Below are 20,359 nucleotides of genomic sequence, written 5' to 3'. Positions count from 1 at the left end.
TTTTTTAAAAATATTAAATCAAATTTTAATAAAAATCATAATAAGTTAAGATTCCTTTATATGATTTATTTAACTGAACCGATTACAGGAATAGAATATGAACTTAGAAAACTAAGATTTCATTATTATTATAAATTTTTCACTTCAAATATTTCTTTCTTTTTTACTCCAAGATTTAAAAAATTCCTCCCTTTCTATAATTAATTTTTTTATATTAAATTAGGGTATTTTCAGATGTATTTTTTTATAGTCTCTATTTATTTGGTGTCTTCTTATCCTCACATTTTGTTCAGAACCCATTTTTTAAAAATATTTAAAATTACATGTGTAGATTCATCATAATTTTATTTAAAAAAGCACTTTGCAATTTATAATTTATAATTTACCATTTAATTTATTTTAAAAAATAGCAATAAAAAAAATGTTGCTATGAAAAAAATATTGGTATGAAAAAAATATTGGTATGAAAAAAATGCCAATTAATAAAAACCTCCATATAGTAACACTCAAGGATGATTCGACTGAAACGGTCAAATTGATTTAGAGGGCTGCTATATTTTTTGTAGTGTTGCTAAACGGCTCGTTAAGAGCCAATTTTTAAAAACGGCTAACTCAATATTTCATCTAGAATAATATTACGCAAGCCTGAAGATTTTGCTTGTAGAAGGAACAAAGGTTTGGACATCTATTAGCGAAATCTCGCGGCTTAGGCAATATTTTTCTGGCTAAAATATTGAGATAGCCGTTTTTAAAAATACGGCTCAAAACGAGCAGTTTAACAACACTAATTTTTTGAAATATCTATTTAATTTAAAAAAAACTATTCCAAAAATATTTTTATTAATTAATTGAATAAAAAATTATACTTTAAAAAAAAATTTGCCATACACTTATTTACATATAATGACAGTTATCCTATATCGTTTAATTTATAAATAAATATATTTTTATTATAGCAGATTTTATTTTTCAAAATAATATTTTTAAAAAAATTTCATTTAAAAAAAATATGAGACACATTCTATCATTAGTCCTAATATTAATCCTTATGTCAGGTAAAAGAACCAAACCCTGAATATCTTTCGTATAATTTTTTTTAGAAATGCGAAACTCGCATAATTTTTTTTATAAAATTTATTAGAACGAAATATATTGAGCGAATTATTTAAATATTTTTATCAATAATATTTTTAGCTGAAACAATGAAAAAAAATTTCAGCGAAATCATTCTGCAGTCAACTTTTAAGATTATTGAAATTAGAGAGAATTTCATTCTTCTAAATCTTTTTTTAAAGAATTTATAAAGATTCCTCGTTTTGTTATATTTAATAGTTCCAGGTTCAACTAATCATTTTTTTTTAAAAGGGAAGATTTTAGAATAAGTTACAGCAACAAATTAGAAAGAAGTAATTACGGACTATAATAGACCAGGGAATTTATTTCTTAAAAAATATCTAATGATCATTTCTTGTTCCAATTCCTCCTAGATTTAATTTTATGAACCTCGTAACTTGTTATTTATTATAAATATTTTTTCCTTCTTTAAACTTTTGTACATGAAAAAAAATAGAAGTAAGCGTTTACGCTTAAGACATATAAACTATCCTTCAAATAAAGTAATTGGCTTGCATGCAGATCGATTTTAGAAATAAATAAGATTGTGATACTTTTGTTCGGCAGAACCTGACTATTATTCGACCAAGAAAACCACTTGGCCCCCCTGGATTCTAAAATCGATATCGATGGCATGCAGCCTATAACAAATATGGAAAAAATAAAATAAACCGTTAAGTGGTAAACTTTGCTTTTTTCGGGGGACACAACTGCTATAAAAATGAGTTAACCATTTTAAATTGATATTAATTATAAATATTATATATATATTGAACAAAACACTTTGAATTTAAATTAATAAAAGAATATGTATAATCTAAGGATCAATGTAATTTAAATAAAATTTTAACTTCAATTACCACAAAAATATAAGGTTAAATGATATAATGGAGCTTGATAAACAGGAAGCGAGGTAATAAGAGAAGAGTTTCTTTTTAAAAATATTTGTAATAAAAGTCAGCATATGAAAATAAGTTTTTTAATGATATCTTGAGAATTTGTAATATTTATGGTGGAATCTTTTTTTTAAATGATCACTCAAATATCAGGATTAAATGTTGGTTACAGGAAGATAGATAATTGGCTGAATGCTGCCAAAATTATAATGACATACTCCAAATATTTAAGCAATTTAAAATTAAATAAATATGAGAAAAGAAACATGAAAAACAAAAAAAAGTTTAAATAAAAAATAACCGATTATAAAATTTTTGGGATTACTACCAAATGCCAATCATTAAAAAGTAAATGAAAAATTTATATTTTTAAAAAAAATCTTGTATACAAACATATATATATATATATATATATATATAGAAACGCATACAGACGAATGGGGGACATTTATTGACAAGTTGAGTAACACTGATCACGGAGTAAGTGGCAACCTGTATGTGGCAGATGAAAATACTCTCTTCCTAAACAATTTCAATTATGACGGGAAATCAGCAGGTTATAAAAAAGTTGAAAAAAGAAATACTTTAATTTTTTAAACAAATTAATTTAAGAATTTAAATGTTTTGAAATGAATAAATTAATAATAAAGCAATTATATTTTATGCTCCATATTTACGTAACTTGCTTTTACTATATATTAAACCCTGTTTTGAATCTTAGACGCGTTTTTTTTGGCCGGAAATGTAGGAAGCCAACCTAGCCCTTCAGGGTTTAAAATTCCTACGGATGATGGAAAGTAAATATAGTTATGTAATATATATATATATCGCCATCCACTCGATATACAAAAACTAAATCTTAATAAATTGAATGTATGGAAAAATACTAATGAAAAGAAAAGAGAGGAAGGTAGGAAGGAAGAGAAGAAAGATCAGAGACAAGGAAGATTACACTTTTTCAGATCCTGTTAATATATTTAAAAAAAATTATATTCTCATTTGTACTTGATTCTATGAAATGTGTATTTTTGATCTAAAAGCTGTGTAATATAAAAACGTTCTCCTAAAATCTGTTACTTAGAACTTTAAAGAAAAATATTCTAACTTTAATTATTTTAAAATCTTAGTAAGGTAGCAAAATTATATCATCTAGTGAAAGTTTTAATGATAATATGAATGTAACAGCTGATTAATACTAAGTATGACCCCCCCCCCCCCCTTCCCATCTTCGGAGCCACAGAATAATATTTTCTCCCGCCCTATTTGATTTATTTTTCACTAGTCCAAGAACATTTTCTCTTATTAGAACTATAACGTAGGAGATATAGTTGAGTAATAACTATATTTTTAGCCTTTTTAGTCGGTTTTAAGCCGATTCCAAAGACAAATAAACCAAATTCTTAGCTGAAAATAATCACCTCAGCCTCCAGAGTTTTTATTTGAAAGATAGTTGAAAAAAGCGAGATTTCTCTTAGCTCGTGTCAAAATGCTTAGCTAATTTTTCTTGGTACACTCCTTTAGATTAAGTCGAATTAGCATATTTTAGCCATTGCTTATATCCCAAGTATCACAGTAATAACAGTTAGATAAAAAAAACGGACGATTTGGCCTGAAAATTAAAAGCGGCCCAATTAAGATTTTGGACAAAATAATATTATGTAAGCCTGCAGATTTTAGATGGCAGAAAAGTTTAGACCTCCATTTGACAAATCTCTAGGCTTATATAATATTATTTTGTCTAAAATTTTAATTTGCCCCAAATTTGGCTTTTTAACAGCACTAATTCAGGCCAAATTTCATAGTATGTTAAAGTCAACTATAGTTAACACATCACCATCTTGACCATCCTGCAAGCAATGGTCAACAACTTATGAAATTGAATTAAAAAAGAGGCACCATACTGTCTCCTACCAAATTAACAAATTTGCAGTCAATAATATCGAATAAAAATTTATATAATAATATAGTGTAAATCCTTTAGCCAAAAGTAAAGATCAAGAATTTTTGCTGAAATTGCCGAATATGAAAGTTTCCGAATTAAAATGGTTTTCTGTGTGGAGCGATAAATCGAAAGTAAAATTTTAATTTACTTAAATTTTTCTTTTTTAATTTTTTTTAAAATTATTTTTCTAATATTTGATTTTTAATTTTTATTCTTGTTAAATTTTAAGACATAAATTGGATAAATTCGTTTAGAAATGATATCTTATTCTTAGCCATTTCATTGAGATCAAAATGCAAAAAAAGCATCTATTGAATTAAATTTTATTTTATTATAATAATCATTTTCATTACACAATAAATATGTTGTCATTTGTCGAAGGTTGTATTTTTGAAAAGTATTATCAAATCGTCATTTTAAATTTATATAAAAATACAACATATTTTTAGCATTAATTTAATTAATAATCGATCGATCAAAGCGCCAATTAAATTTAGGAGCATAATTATTTTCGCATATATAAATTATGAATCTAATAGAAAAAAAGACCCATGACAAATCTAGGACCTAAATAACGAATTGAATACAAATAACAAATAATTTTTGAATAAGCATAAACCTAGCGAAAGTGATTAGAGTTTATACACTTACTTGTCTCTCCCCCCCCCCCCCCAATTCTCCTTGGTTCCTTAAGTATAAATAGATTATTTTATGACACTATAAAATTAGTTTTTCAAAAATATTCGTGTACTTTCCCTCAAACATTTTTATTAATTTTTTCCGAAACAAAAAATTAAATATTTTATACTTTTAATATCCTCTGTTTTAAAACATATAATGCCATAATAAATATTTCTCCTAATTTTTCCAGAGATCTGCAAGAGGTCAGATTTCTACTTTTTAGCATTTTCACACTCGGCCCAAATTTGTTTTGAGACTGTGTCGAAATATTCGATTCGCAAACTTTCGCAACTTTTATCGAAAAATCTAAAAATTAAAAAAAAAATAAAATGCGATTTTATTAAAATTTTAGAACTTCTGAAAGTTTTCGAAATTTTTTTTAAAAGAAGTTATAATTCTTACCCTAAAAGAGAGTATTTTTGGCGTTTTTTTAAATTTCAGGTCTAGCTTAGTTACATATTTCAACCCGATTAGGCCTGATTTTTTATTTCATGATTTAGAATGATTTTATTTTATATTGTAAATTGTTTGAAAGGGAAAATTGAAGATAGGAGTAATAAAATGAATGTTTAAATGGCTATGATATAATTTTTCAAATGGTTAATTAATATAATTTAAATTTATTCTATAAAAATTTCCCCACCCCCGTAAAAAAATTTTTTTTTTGAAGTCTGGTCAGGGTTTGTAATTCCACCCACCAGGATTTTCAATGGGCCAGGCATTCTATGTACAAGGCCGGGTATCGGTTGGGACATGCAGGTCTCTCTAATTTTCAAAGTTTTTTTTCTAATTTTATATTTAAAAAATTCTTGGGCTACGATATTTATTTTTATCCTCCCTAAGTTCCACAAAATTAATTACTAATTTTCTTCTTGATTTTTTTAAAAAAATATAAATTTAATTATTGCTTTATTTATTTTAAAGAAAAGTTTAGGTGAAGTAATTTTCAAGAAAGATTCTTTTCAAATTCCTAAAAATTATTCGTTCGGTCCCATTCCGGGAGCGCATCATAATGTACACGCGAGCGAAGGCGTGTTGACGACGGATAAAACTATACTACTCAAGAATTTTAATTACGATGGATTAGGACCGGGTAAACAAAAATAAATATATTTCTAGAATATATTAAAATTAATATGATGTGATTCAGGCGCGTACGCATCGGCGGGGGAGCGAGGGGAAATACCCCCCCCCCCCCCACACTTTCCTACCCCAGACAAAAAGTTTAGATGCTAGCTAAAATAATTTTGAAAAATTTACTAATTCCTTTATCTTATCGCGTATATATTCCAATTAACATTTATATCTCATTCACAGCAGAAATAAATACCCTACTAATCTATTCTATGAATTAATATCGATTTCAAATTTTCCTTGACATTAGATTTTTTTCATTTTAAATTTATTCGTTTGAAGCCTTTTCACTACAAAAGTAAAATATTTCAAAAAAAAAATTGATTGAGACTATGAGAATAGCTGAATGTGTTATATTGAAACTTAAGGAAATCAGAACAAATGCAGATGACGAATTTCATAAATTATATGCCATTGATAATTAAAGAGCTCTATGAATTTAATATTTGTCTGCGTCGACTCGTAGCAAGGCAAGCCCGTCATTCCAATATCAATATAAGGTCAATCGAAGAAAACTAAAAATAAATCTCTTTACCCTTTTCTTGGATCCTTTTATGACTCAAATAAATAAAAGATTCTTGATTAATCAGGCTGTACTTACAAATCTGTAAATATTATTACCGCAGAATCCTTCCGAATCTATTTTAAATCTTGATAGAGGAAAAAATACTTGATGATTTATTGTGAGGATGTTAAATTACTCTATGATACATTCTAGCTGAATGAGACTATGGTATAAAAGGTTAGCTCTGTTTGATAATGTTCCAAAATATGTTTTAGATATTTTACATAATTTCAAACATATTTTAGACTATTTTTCTGATTTATAAAAATTACTATATATTTTAACAACTCTATCCATTAGTACTTCTACCAATGAAAGAACATTTTCTTCTTATATAAGAAAAAAAACATACATGAGTTGTTAATGGCTAGATTTGAGCCGATTTAACAGCTATTTCAATATTTAAGCTGGAAAAATATTGCTTGGGCCTTTAATTCGCTAATAGATGTCCAAATCTTTGTGCAATCTATGTGCAAAATCTTCAGGTTTGCGATTTTTCTTAAAGAAATATTGAGTTTGTCGTTTTAAAAATCGGCCCAATAATTATATTTTTTCCCCATTTTTTAATACACCATATTTTTTTCATGAATGCTTTATAAATTTATATGCATGCGATTACTCCTAAGAATATTTATGTGCATTAATCTATATTTCAAACATTATTTTATTATAATATAAATTTATTACTTTAAAAATTTACTTTTTTTCTTACAAATTCCCTCTTCGAGATGCCTCTTTTAATAATTTGTTTATTAGAAATTGTCAATATTTTATAGTCACCCTCTTAATAAATTTATGAAACTTAAGATTAAATAGCTCCTGGAATAATTTATAAAAAAAACAAATATTTAGATTTTAAAATGAGTGAAATAAATAGAAGATATTAGAAATAATGACTATAACATTATTTAGATCAATTTATAATTTTCGTCCACTACGGAATCTAGATCAATAAATAAGGGGAGAAATAGTTAATTTGTAATTATTGAAATAAAAAGCCATTATAGAAAAATGTTAATTTTTTTTCAGATTTTGTCGTATTTTCATACCATTTTTTTGAGGTTGGACCTAACCTAGACCTCCACACATATCGAGACACTTTATTTTTAACCCCTGGACCCGAAACTATTTCGATTTAGATCATGAACTTGATTTTTCACTTATTCTTACATCTAGTACATTAAAGATACAACTGTCCTTAACTTGATTACCCTTTTTCAAATGGTTTACCAATAATTTTTTAGAAGGAATAAAAATTGGCTAGCTATTAAGATACTTTTGGCATTACAGAATAAACTTAAGTACTTTCTATTTAATCGATAGTTTGAATCGAATTCAGATCTAACCAGGACCTCTATTCGGTTTATTTGAAACTTTCTGAACCGAATCCTATATTTTTTAAAAAAAAGAATTTAAATCTGAGCATCTTCTGAACCTCATTTTATTTTTAAATATTTTTTAATAAGGAATTAAAAAGATAGGAAGCTAAGAAAAAAGTAAAAAAATAGATATTTTTTTTATTTAAATTAATTTATTAATTTTTCGCGGTCATGTATATTTTTTAAAATTTAATATTTTTTTTGATAATGTTAAAATGTAAAATGTAGGAAATATATATTTTTTAATGTGAAAAAGGATGCTTAAAATTAAATATTACTTTTTTTATATAAAAATTCTCTTTTGAATGTTTTATGTCAAATTTCAAGGTTTTTTTGTCAATTGTAAAAAAGAAACAAAATTATGCGATACGTAACTTGACTAATTTGAGCGCTAAATTGGTTCTTTATAAAATTAATATGAGATATGTAAAATAGTGATCTGCATCGGGCCCACTTTTTAAAGGGATGGACCGATTTCAAGAAGTTTTTTATTCTTCCTGGGAAGCCCGACCTAAGATAAAAATTACTTGTTTACCCCGACCGGTCGAATTTATTTAAATATAGAAATTAATTTAATTTAAAATAGAGTTATTACATTCTACACTCAACATAATGAAATTTTCGATCATTCTACAAATAAATAAATAATATTGACCTCATATTTTGCACAAATTTTAAAATATAACAATTTCATTTCAAAATTTAAGTTCGACCAAGCCTGAACCAAATTTTTTTTTAAAATAAGAGGGCCCGGATTCGAAGCCCGTTTGGCCGGGCTCAGACTGGGTATACGGGCTGGGCCTACTTTTGCAGATCTCTAATGTAAAATAATTATTTTTTTATATATTTGGCTAGCTTTTTTTCCCACAATTACAATATTATGTTTTCACTAATCTTTTTTTCCAATAAATTTTATTTTCGTCCTTCTATTTAAAAACATATCTTTGCGATGACCTATATGTTTAAATGACCTAACACATTTAAAAATAAATTATGATGAATGTGTATTTTATTTACCAATTTTACCTTGGTAAAAATTGTAAAAAAAAATTAAATTTTTTTAGAATCAAATATCCTTCACGAAATTGGGATATAATTACCTTTGTATAATTTAAAAAATGGAAAGAAATTAAAAAATATATAAAGAATACCTAGAAATTAAAAGAAATGAAAGATTGAGATGAAATTTTTTTTAAAAATAACATCATCACAATGGGATCAACAGAATCCTTAGAAGAGAGGATCGGTTTTTTGCATGATTTTTTTTGTGTGAATCTTATTTCCGTTTCCGGCATAGATAGCAAAATTCCATCAGCATGAAATCAGCAATGGTGATCAAAATTTTAGGCCCGCCGAAGATTTGAAAATTTCTTTATCTTCATGTTCAGTCCAGAATTTTTTTTAGAAATTTTTTGACCTGTCCAAGATTTTTATTTTTTACCATTTTTCGGCCTTACCCTACATTCACAGTTAGCGCGAATTCGTGGTGAAGTATAAAAAATTTGCTGTATTTTTGTATTTTTCTATACGAATTTTGTATACTTCGCCGCGAATTGGTCTAACTATGAATGAGCGATTACTCGGCTTTAAATTTTATTATTCTTAAAATTTAGGTTCTATTTTGCAAATTGTTTCAAGAGGAATTTAAAAATATTAGCAGTATAAATGAATATTAAATTTTAATATTATATGATTTTACAACATTCCGGCTGATTAATTAATAAAAATAATTAAAAAAATTTTTAACCTGCCCGGATTCTAATTTTTTTTTAAAATGTTTAAGCCGGCCCATATTTTTATATGCCATTTATCGGTCTGGCTCTGCATATCTCTGCTAATTATATAACAATTAAATAACGTTTTGATTACTTGTTTATTCACGAAATGTCACAGCCTGGATAACTGAAATGTCATAACACCTTGAGAAATATTCTTAAATATCATGGTTTAAATATTATATAATGTTCATCTTGATTCCATAGCTGTCCTTATAAATAAAAAGTGGCTAAAAAGGTGACGGCAAGTTGATGATTATAATAAAAAGGTGACGGCAAGTTGATGATTATAATTTCAATTTTTTTAAAGTTAAATCAATATATGAGAAGTGGAGACTAGAATGATATGAAACAGACTCTAAGTCTAAAGGCGCATTCTTTATTGTGTTTTTAAACAAATCTAAACTCTTGCTAAAGGGCGGAAAATGTTTTAAGGATGCCATTATTTGATTCAATCGAAATCGAGTGGATTTTTACACCTGAGATCTAAAAAAATCTCAGAAAATAAATCTAAATATTTTTTCTTATTAATAAAATATTGTTTTTCTTCAGCACATTATAAATCCAAATGAATATACAATAGTTTTAGCATAAATTTTAAGAATAATAATAAAATCAAAAAATATATTCCAAACAACCTCTCCTCTCCCCTGACCATTTTCAGAAATGAATATTTTGTTTTTATATTATGCTTTAAAAGTGGTTAGGAATATACAATATATGTTGGAGCATAGATTGGAATCAAGTTATTAATCACTTTTTTTTTCACAACTCGACTTCATCCAAATTTAGAAAAGAAAATCTTTAATTAAGCGCTGGATACTTATTGCTATTTAGCCTAGGCTAAACAGCTTTTTAACTAAGACACCCTATTTTTCGCTTTTCCAATCTTTTTCTATAATTTTTTAAAGTATTTCTTGCATTATTTTGTTATTATATATACTTTGTTTACTATTTTTATATCTAGGGGAGGCTCGGGCTATATGGCAGATGTTTTATACGGTAAAATTTTAATTTTATTTTAAAGGATAAAAAAAAACTAATTGTATCATTAGATAGCCACATTATTAGACTACAAAATAAAAAAAACAGAGGTTTTCTACCTTGTGGGTGTTATTTAGAGTTAAATAAAAGTATTATAAGATGACAAAACCCTTGTGGTAAGATGGCAAATATAAAATTCAACACACAAAATACAAAATTTTTAACACATTATTGACAAATGATAAATATTTTTTAAAAAAATAAATTTTCACACATAAAATGGATCATTTTTAGCATAACATTTGGGTATTTGGCATATTTTATCCAATCTTCGTGTTTTTATTATGGTTGGAACTTTAGCCCCACATTACACAATTCCAACTTATTTTATCATTTTAAGAACATTTTCCGAGGCAATTTAATGCTCTTTTATTTTCGATTTTACCCCCTGACGTTTAGCCGTGGGGGTAGTGAGTTAGCCTAAATGTAAATTTAATTAGATTTAACATCGGGCAATTTGGCATATAATTTTCATAAAATTTAAAAAAATATTATTTCCTTAAGACAAAAAATACTTAAAAGGAAATTGTTGAAAAGGGATTAAAAAAATTGTTATTGATAAATATTTTTTGAATGAGGAGCTCTCGTTACTAAATGAAAATGGTGCATGAATAGAAATACATCTTTTGACCAACTTTGAAATTATTAGCCCTAAAAATGAAAAGCGATACCTCACCTGCCTGATAGTCCATGTTCCCCCTACAATTTTTATTTATAAAATTAAATGAGTGTGTCAAAATTGAATATAAAGAATTGACAATGCTCCATTTTTTAAGTTCATACTAAATATGATAATGAAGATATAATTATGGAAATTTTACTTAATTTAAATATTTAAAAATACTTAATATATTTATTTCCAATTTAATCTTGTATCACGGAAATTAGTTCGAGAGAATATTTCACAATCACAACGTACCAACACTTTTTAAAGAGAGGGATTAAACAAATACATCTGTTAAAAGAAATAGGAATTAGAGATCTGCAATAATTTTATTTAAAATAATTGGGTTCGGGTCGGGCCGGGCCTAATATTTTTTAAAAAAATTCGGGCCGGGTCGGGTCGGACCTTGGAAATTTTTTTAAATATATCTAAATTTATCAATTTTATATTGAATTTTTTATATAAAATAAAAATATTTGATTTTATTTATTGAAACTAAACGACATATAACACATCTCTTATTTTAAATAATTATAAAAATTAATTTCTCTATTTAAATAAATTCGGGCCGGCAAAACTTTTTTAATAAAATTTCGGGCCGGGCCGGGCTTGAATAATTAGGCCCGATGCAGATCACTAATAGGAATACATAAAAAAATATGTAAAATGTAAAATGTAAAAAACACAAGTAACCTAATTAAATCTAAATAGCCTGTTACTTTTTAGTCTGTTTAGTCAAAGCTATATAGTTAGGATGCACCCTGAATTTTTATATCATAATGGATAAATTGGCCCAAAATACGATTTATTCCCTTTCTTTTATCAATCTATTTTATTCTTTTTCTTTCTTATTTTTAATTTTTTTTGCTACTTCTTTCTACACATATATAAAATGTTATTTTTTTTTCAAAAAAGATGCATATTTTTTGGCGGGAAAGGGGGAGTCGATAAATCACGAAAACGCAATAAAAATACCGAATGAACAAGGCAGGTATAATTAAACAGTATAAATAATAATGTTTTTTAGAATTTTAGTTAGGTAGACATTTTTATTTGTTATCTTTGCATATTTTTAGATCTTTGAAATTATGACCCCAAATATAAAATTAGAACCTGAGGAATATTTTGGGGGATTCTTTAATATTTTGCAATAGGAACTTTACATAGTCCAAACAAAAATAATTTTGTTTATTAATGAATTTAAATTATTTTTGATATTTAACCACAAAATATGTCTAGTTTCAATTCAGATCCGTACGAACTTCTATATCTAATCTCTTAAAGATAATTTTTAGCCTTAATTTTTGAATAAAATATTATAGCCTGAAACCGGTACCTAAATACAGTATGCAAACAATCGAGTTGACGCTCCCAGATAATAAGACCTGGTCCGACTTCAATTGGTTTTCATTGTATTGCATAAAATACACCCAAAATTTTGCTTCCGTTTTTTTACCCGACAAGCATGTCCTTCCTCCTTATAATGTTCTAAGGGTAATTTTTAAAAATAAATTTTAAGAGAAGGGAAATAATTAAAGTTTCGCCATTTTCTTCCCTTCAAAGCCTCATTAAAAAATATATAATATTATATAAAAATAAAGGTACATAAAAATTTTTAAAGTTATTTTGTTAATTATTCATTATCGATTTTATAATATTACAACACATAATAAATAATGGTACCTAATGCAAATTAAAATGCTCATAAAATATTTATAATAATCTCTATAATTTTTATTTTATTTTGTTGCAATATGAATGTGTTGTGAAAATAAGCAAATACCTTTTCTAATTTGAACACCTCACGGAGGTAGATTAGCTAAACAATCTCAAATTGGAAGTATTCTAATTAGAAATGTAATCCTTTTTTTAAATAAGAAACACAATAACTTAATATCGTTACTTGTCTTGTCTAAAAAGACTAAAAAAATTATCCCGATTTAATTCCGTTTGACTTGAACCCTCCCAAATATTTCTAATTCGAGCACTTATTAATTTATTCTTCTTTTATTAACGAATTATTAATTATTTTTTAATTAATAAAAAAAATATATTCTTTATTTTAATCAGAAAAAATGGGGCCCACATACAACTGGAGGAGGGATATCTGCAACAACAATTACTTCCAGGTGGATTCATATGGTTCTTTCAATCCTAGTAATCTACCTGCTTTCTGTCGTATCTTCTTAAAAGATTCCTTTAAAATGTCATAATTTCGTTTATGATAATTTTTTTTTCTCTATATTTTGCAAAAATCGTGAATAAATTAATCTAAAATAGAAACAAGAAACATGCTAAATTTTTATTTTATAGTACTTTATATTAAGATATAATTTTTAATTATTTTAGTATATTTGGAGAAAGTAGCAGAAATTAATTAAATTTCATCATTCTCAAAATTGAAAATATCATGTTTTGATTTGTGTCTAAAATAAAAAATTAAACTTCAAAAAAAAATGAAGTGCTATTTACATAATTTAAGCGTTGAAGTTATCTTTATACCGGTATTAGAAGAGTCGTTCTTCTTCAAAATCTCAACAAGCATTTTAAATCATATAAATTGACTTAGTATTTCTAATTATCCAATTTATTTTTTGAATGTAATCGTAATTTATATTATGACTTGTATTTTATAACTTTTTTTCCTTTTTCATTACCCTTGCTTTTTTATATCTTTTCTTTTATTTTCTTTAGTTACAATTTCATATTTTTCTTATATCGTTATTTTATTCGTTTATATTTTCAAGAATTTTATATGCAAAACCTTTTAAGTATCTGGTATTTTTTTAATCCCATCATAATTATAACGCCAGTGCGCATGCTCAATACTGAAAGTTTTATTTTTTATTGCCTTTACACATATATAATATAATTACTATATATACCTGAATAATCGGACTATGTTTTATATCTATATAAGCAAGGAAAACTAGGATTAAAAAAATATTAATCACCTTTTGGATGCGATTCATTTTATCCTTCTATTAGGTCGGATAGACTTGGTTAAAAAAATTAAAAGCGGAAAAAAAGGTAAGCCAAACCCTCTTAAATGCTTTTCAAGGAAATCAGAAATGTTAAACATGACATGCTTGTAAAACGTTTTAAAACCTATAACATTTAAAACCCTGCATTTACACAATATAAATTTTACAGCTAACATATCAATAAAAATTTCAAAAATTTATTGATAAAATATTTTAGGCTGTATTTTGAAATGGGTATATCTTATTTATTCTGTAAAATATTTTTTTTATCATTGTAATAATTTTAAAGATTATTTTTTTTAGTGTATATTTTTTATTTAAGTCTAAAACGATTAGGATAGCATGATAGTTCGATCACTTTATTTTATTTTTTGTTATTGCGTGCAATGCTCGGGGTTATTAAATGTATAAAATACATTGAATCAGGAATTAAACAATAATTAAGTATATAAAAGATTTATAAAAATGAGATTTTTGTCAATATAATCAGTGGCCTATTTGTTTATACGAAATTTAAAAAAAACTATAAAATAATTATTAAAAGAAGAATTTTTTAAATAAGCAAATTCTTTACAAATCAAAATTATCAGCTATTCTTTAAAAATTTAAAAATATAAAATAGCATATATTAAGTTTAATAATGTTATTATAATAATTTGGAAACATCAATTTTCGATAGTAAAATATGATTTTGCAACACTTTTATTTGCTGCTAAAAAATTATAAAAAATTAAAATGGAATTAAAAAGATATGAATTACTGAAATATCAATATGTAACCGAAGGCGGAATATTATAAATCGTGTGTAATAAAATAAGCTTAGAGGATATGAAGGATGTGGCTTGATTTTAAGCGTCTAAATATAAAATTCCCAAAACTACAAAATTTTATGATAAAATATAAATTATTTATTAAATTTAAAATAGTCAATATCATTTTGCAATAAAATATCGTCATGAAATGGCAAATTACTTTTTTTATAAACTAAAAAAAAAAGGAATAAATATTTACAGTTGTAATAAAAGTCTACTAGAATTTAAATCATTCTCGATGATAAAAAACAAGGCTGATTGCAATTTAATTGTTTTTATTCATCTAGCTGCCTTAGCCTTACAAGTTTGTGGATACCTTGACGATTGAGTAAAGGCGTCAATATATCAATTAATTTTATATAGTAACAAATTTTTGCAACTTTTTTGACCAGAGATATACTTTTCTATATTTTTTTTGTTGATTCATAAATGGAGTTTTTTTCCTTTTTCCCTGTTATTTAAAGATTATGATATTCTTAATATTCTGAAGAGTGAAAAAAGCTTTGAGGTGCTATATTTTATTTTAAATGAATATATTGGCGTGTGGTTCAAAAAGTATTAGTACTTATTTCTATTCCTCCTTTTATTGTCTCATTGAATATTTACAATTATAAATTGATTTTAAAAAATACGAAAAGGTTTTAAAACAAATCAGATGATAAATATTTACTATTCATTTCGTAATATATGTTATGTAAAGATAATAGCTCAACTCAAGGAAATGTTCAACTAGAGGAGATTTTTTTAATTGGATTAAATATATTTAAAATAAAATTAAATAAGCATCCGAAGTAAGGAAGTGGACTAAATGTCAGAGAGATATAAGTTAGGGCTGATTAAAGGGTGAGATATGGGTTAGGGTAAATATATATTATAAATAGATTTTAATAAAATTTAATAATTTATAAATTAATCTGTGAAATCGGAAAGGTCATGTGATTATAAAACGAATAGAAGTTGAAAAAAATTAGCTGTTATAACAAAAATTTCCTTGGATTCATAGGCATATACAGAATTTTGCTAATGGAGGGAAGAACTATTAGTTAGTATACCCTCCCCCCTCCCCCCATCATAAATTTTATTGGAGATCTTTAGGTTCATTTATTAAGGGCATTTGGCTATATTAAATTTTTATAAAAATAATTATGGGTTTTCACTTATTTATAAAAAGTTAGAATAATCATTATCTTTTTTTCTAATTCTTAGTTGTAGTGTTAAATTGTATACCTTTTTGTGGGAGAGGGCAGTGGAAGGGGTAGGATTTTTATTGGCTTAAAATATTATTTATGAGAAAAGGTAAATTTACGATGAGGGGATCACCTCCTTCTCCACCCCATTTGTTACGCGCCAGTTTGAGTTGGAACATAATCATTTTGTAAAATATTGAGTAAAATAATATTTGTACATCATTTAATTATCAAAGTTATTACTGAATATTTAAATTTAATTCATAACATTAAAATAGATAATGAAATAAATATTATGAATTTGAGTTGAGAATTCCTCCCCATAGGATGTAAAAATTGAATCTAGATCTCAAAAAATATCACCATTAGACCGGCGAGCTTGAACCTCAAAAAATATCACCATTAGACCGGCGAGCTTGAACCTCAAAAAATAGATTTTGAAAGTTCCTACTGACCCATGCCACCCGATAAGATGAATAAGTAACCGCCCATTGCACACCTCTTATTGTCACTTTACCCGAATGTAAATTGATTTTGAAATATATATTTTTTTCTATGAAAATTGCAAGAATGTAAATGTTTGGGCAGAAAACAAATTAATAAGTTCACGTCAGATAAAATAAACTTACGGTACCTTATCCAAATTATCGGGGTTAAAGCCTACTATTAAGAATAGTGAGTTACAGCAGTCAATATTTACGAATCTTTAGTCTCCGCACAATATGGCAGCAATCATCTGTGGAATAGCATTGTTGGGAAGAAATTCATGTCTACCAAGGACGTCTAAAAGAAATTCAACATTTGAACTGATACCTGTCAATGTTTTGATAGGGGATCTTAGATTGCCCAGGAATGCCACGAGATAGCGAAAAACATCTTGATCTAAAATATTAGTAAGGGTCAGAGTCTGAAAAGTTTTTATGTAATTACTACTTAATTGTAGTGAATATCAACCAGATCGCTATGAATACTCCACAATCAGATTTTTTAAGTGGGAAGCTGCATTTAGATTGAGTATAAAACCAAATGGATTCTAGTCCCATGGTTGCCAAAACGGTATTTTTGATCTAAAACAATTTTGGTAATTAAAATATTTAGAGACCATTTTATTTCTAAATTCAATCTAAAGGCAGCTTACCACTTTGAAAAAATTCTTTTTTTTAAAATGGTTTAAACCAATCCTGGATGACTTTAATTACTCAGGAAATTATTTTAGTTGTATTGATGGTCAAAAAGAAGACAAAATCTTTCAATACATATAATTTTAATTCATATTTTCTAACTTTATGGAGAAGTTAATATATGCCATTTTTAAACCCAGCTCAGTCTGTATATCCGGCCACCCGGTCTGGAGAGGGCTGCAAAATTGTATAATAAAAAATTCGGGTCAGACCTAAAAAATGTGAAAATTACAAAGCAAGACCGACCAGCTCCTGTAAAATGTTTTAAAAAAACCGTAAAAACTAAGGTAGGAAATAATGTTCTCTTGTTTTATCAAAATATAATTAGAATTTATCTCTGACAAGGACAAACAATTAGTAATTTTTTCCTTCATTTACCTCTATAAAAATATGATAAATTTATATTTTTTTAATTTAAAATTTCGGCGGGGTCAGACTAGGGTCTGAAAAAATAGAAATTCGGGATCAAGCTTACTCACGCCTATGCCCTACCTCATTATGAACATTCTTTATACAAATAAAGAAAATTAAGAGCAGTAAACACTTTGTAAGTATAGATTGTGTAGTAATTTAAATATTTCAACCTCGATGTCCAGCATCTCCAATCTAAAAAATCACGAAGGTAAAAATATGATTTCAGATTAAATTCTGATAAAAATATGAAAATTTGCTGAGGATCTAAATGAAGACTCTTATGAACATGATTTAGTAAGTTATTATCCTTTAAATATTTCCCTAATTAAAATTTTAATCTATTAAATAAAATACAACTGTCATTTAGTGAAAATCACGGTCCGGTCTTTGGGCCTGACTGGACCGATACCCTCGGACCGGACCACGGTCCTTAAGAAAAAGAGATCCAGACCGTGTTCCTAAATAAAAAGACCGGTCTTTCTATTTGTCTAAAAAACATATTTTTTTAACCTAATTTAATTTGTTTTATCATTTTATTAAATATAAGATTATATAAACAATAAAATTTATCCAATGGTATTGAAGAAAGTGATTTTGTGCTTGTGGAGGGCATATTAAAATTATGAGATTGTGTTTTGAGATATTTTCATTTTCATCATTAGAAGTATATATTTTATGTTTTATCAGATGTCTGCTTAAGGTACTAATTATTTTATTAAGAATAAGGTTAAGTTATTTTGACAATGAATTACTCAGACAGTTTTTTAAGAAAAAATAGAACTATATAAATAATAACCAAAATATTTAATAGTAATACTGCTTATTTTGATTAATTTATTGCTTAAAAGATTATAAACAATTATTTTGTTACTTGTTGCTGACGATACATTAAATTTGGTACTGCAGTGAACACATACTCATGTTTTTTATTGGGACTATAAGTAAAATGTTTCTTGGATAAACTTATGGTTTTCATATTGTAAAATAAAAATTAACAAAATCTAAAATAACTCATCTAGAAAAATATCATAAAATAAAATATACAAAAAAATTATATTAATTCAATAGTAAAGCAAACTTAAATAATAATAAAAGACCGGTCCTCAAAAAAGATCGGTCCTTATCTGGTCTAAGACCGATAGGACAAGACCGTTGACCTTCACTACATATCCTTTGCACCAGTTGAACATGTTTAGCACAGTGATAGCTTGCTGAGCACTAAGCATAATCAAAATTTTGAAAATCAATTGTTAAAAATACATAAGTAATTAATTTAAAAAGAACTTATTTTATAATGTAATTATTTGTGTATAATTTTATTTCTTTTAAAATAATTAAAAAGGAAGTTTATATATATATTTAGTATACTAGTGACGGTAACGCGTTCCCTTTTTTGTAATGCATCGCTTTTTTTTTGAAATAACGTATACAGCACCGCTATTTTACAATTAAAATTTTAATAAAATATTGGGAACATATTTTTACGAACATTTTGAATAAGATATGGTACCGAAGAAAAAACACGAACAAATGTAGAATGGATATTCCTGAAAAATCTTCGTTCCATGATTATAAATTTTTCATTGTTTTAAAGTAAATATATAGTAAATTTAGAAAGTTAAATTTTGTTTTAAAGTAAATATATAGTAAGTTTAGAAAGTTTAGTTCTATTTCCGCTCTTCAGTTTAAATAGGAATTTTAAGTAAGTATTCAGACATTGATATACACATATATATATAAAAGGGAGTAAATCATTAAAGGAACCATAAAATGAGGGAAACAGGATTGCGCGGAAACCTAACAGGTTTCTTACACTTCTTCACTATTCAATAACAATACATGTGGTATTGGCATACGAATTCACTATCTTTAAATTTTAAAACATTTACCAAGAGCGATTTTTAAATTTGAAAAATCTTAATTGAAACGATTGAAATATTTAATTTTTATCCGTTTTTTTCATATAAATTGAAAAATATCCAAAAGTTTAAAGCGAAAGGTGTCTGAATTTTTATAGGGCAGGTAGTCTATTTATGCTGGAATATATTTTCGGTAAAATTAGATTTTTCAAATTTAAAAATCGTCCTTAGCAAATGATATAAATTTGAGATTCCATATCCCAATCAGAGAATGGGTCTAATGTTATATTTTCTAGCTGGTCTGGGCTTTTAAAGAATTTTTTTAATGGGTTTGGCCTGGGCCTAAAATTTGTTTTTATTTAATCTAGCTTATTTAAAAAGGTTAAACTTAAAAAAAAATATTGCATTTTTTTTCTTCTAATAATAAAAAATTTCAGTATTGCAAACAAAATGATTGCCTAAATAGGCTGAAATATTGTTTATTTTCATTAAATACAATCAATTTAATTTTTGGATATGAAATTCGCCAGATTTTGGAAAATTTTTTGAAACTTATTATGAGCTTGGAATTTTTTTCTAATATTAAATATGGGCCAGGCCTAAAAGTTTTTTTTTAATGCGGGCCTGGATCGAGGTCTCGGATCACAATAGGACACATATATTAGGTGAATAAAATTTATCTTAAGAGGGATGTCGAAATATAAATTTTTTAAACGTACCTTATTTAAT

General features: G+C 26.3%; 1 protein-coding gene across 3 annotated transcripts; it reads left to right on the top strand.

The window, feature by feature from the left end:
• Nucleotides 1-921: 921 nt before the first annotated feature.
• On the top strand, nucleotides 922-13,557 carry LOC135926503 (protein Skeletor, isoforms B/C-like). 3 transcript variants are annotated; one of them, XM_065462405.1, is made up of 8 exons: nucleotides 922-1,055; nucleotides 2,431-2,565; nucleotides 2,731-2,806; nucleotides 3,977-4,082; nucleotides 5,557-5,725; nucleotides 12,109-12,184; nucleotides 12,516-12,687; nucleotides 13,264-13,557. In XM_065462405.1, exons 1-8 carry the CDS (start codon nucleotides 1,010-1,012, stop codon nucleotides 13,381-13,383), a joined length of 900 nt encoding a protein of 299 aa, XP_065318477.1. In that variant the 5' UTR covers nucleotides 922-1,009; the 3' UTR covers nucleotides 13,384-13,557. The 3 variants fall into 3 exon arrangements, with proteins under 3 accessions (XP_065318477.1, XP_065318478.1, XP_065318479.1); XM_065462406.1 differs by lacking the exon at nucleotides 13,264-13,557 and adding an exon at nucleotides 10,453-10,487 and having other exon boundaries at nucleotides 12,516-12,655; XM_065462407.1 differs by lacking the exon at nucleotides 13,264-13,557 and adding an exon at nucleotides 10,453-10,487 and having other exon boundaries at nucleotides 12,109-12,180; nucleotides 12,516-12,588.
• Nucleotides 13,558-20,359: the final 6,802 nt, after the last annotated feature.

This window comes from Gordionus sp. m RMFG-2023, chromosome 3 (genome assembly GCF_954871325.1).
Source record: "Gordionus sp. m RMFG-2023 chromosome 3, tfGorSpeb1-WG-v2, whole genome shotgun sequence".
Lineage (NCBI taxonomy): Eukaryota > Metazoa > Nematomorpha > Gordioida > Chordodea > Parachordodidae > Gordionus > Gordionus sp. m RMFG-2023.
Note: the sequence above shows the minus strand (reverse complement) of the source record. Positions and strands in the feature narration are given on the sequence as shown.

Coding starts and splice junctions, on each gene's coding strand:
- LOC135926503 (XM_065462405.1), top strand. CDS start 1,010: ATGAGACACATTCTATCATTAGTCCTAATATTAATCCTTATGTCAG. Junction 5,726..12,108: donor TTACGATGGATTAGGACCGG/GTAAACAAAAAT, acceptor TTTTCAAAAAAG/ATGCATATTTTTTGGCGGGA. Junction 12,688..13,263: donor CTCCTTATAATGTTCTAAGG/GTAATTTTTAAA, acceptor TATTTTAATCAG/AAAAAATGGGGCCCACATAC.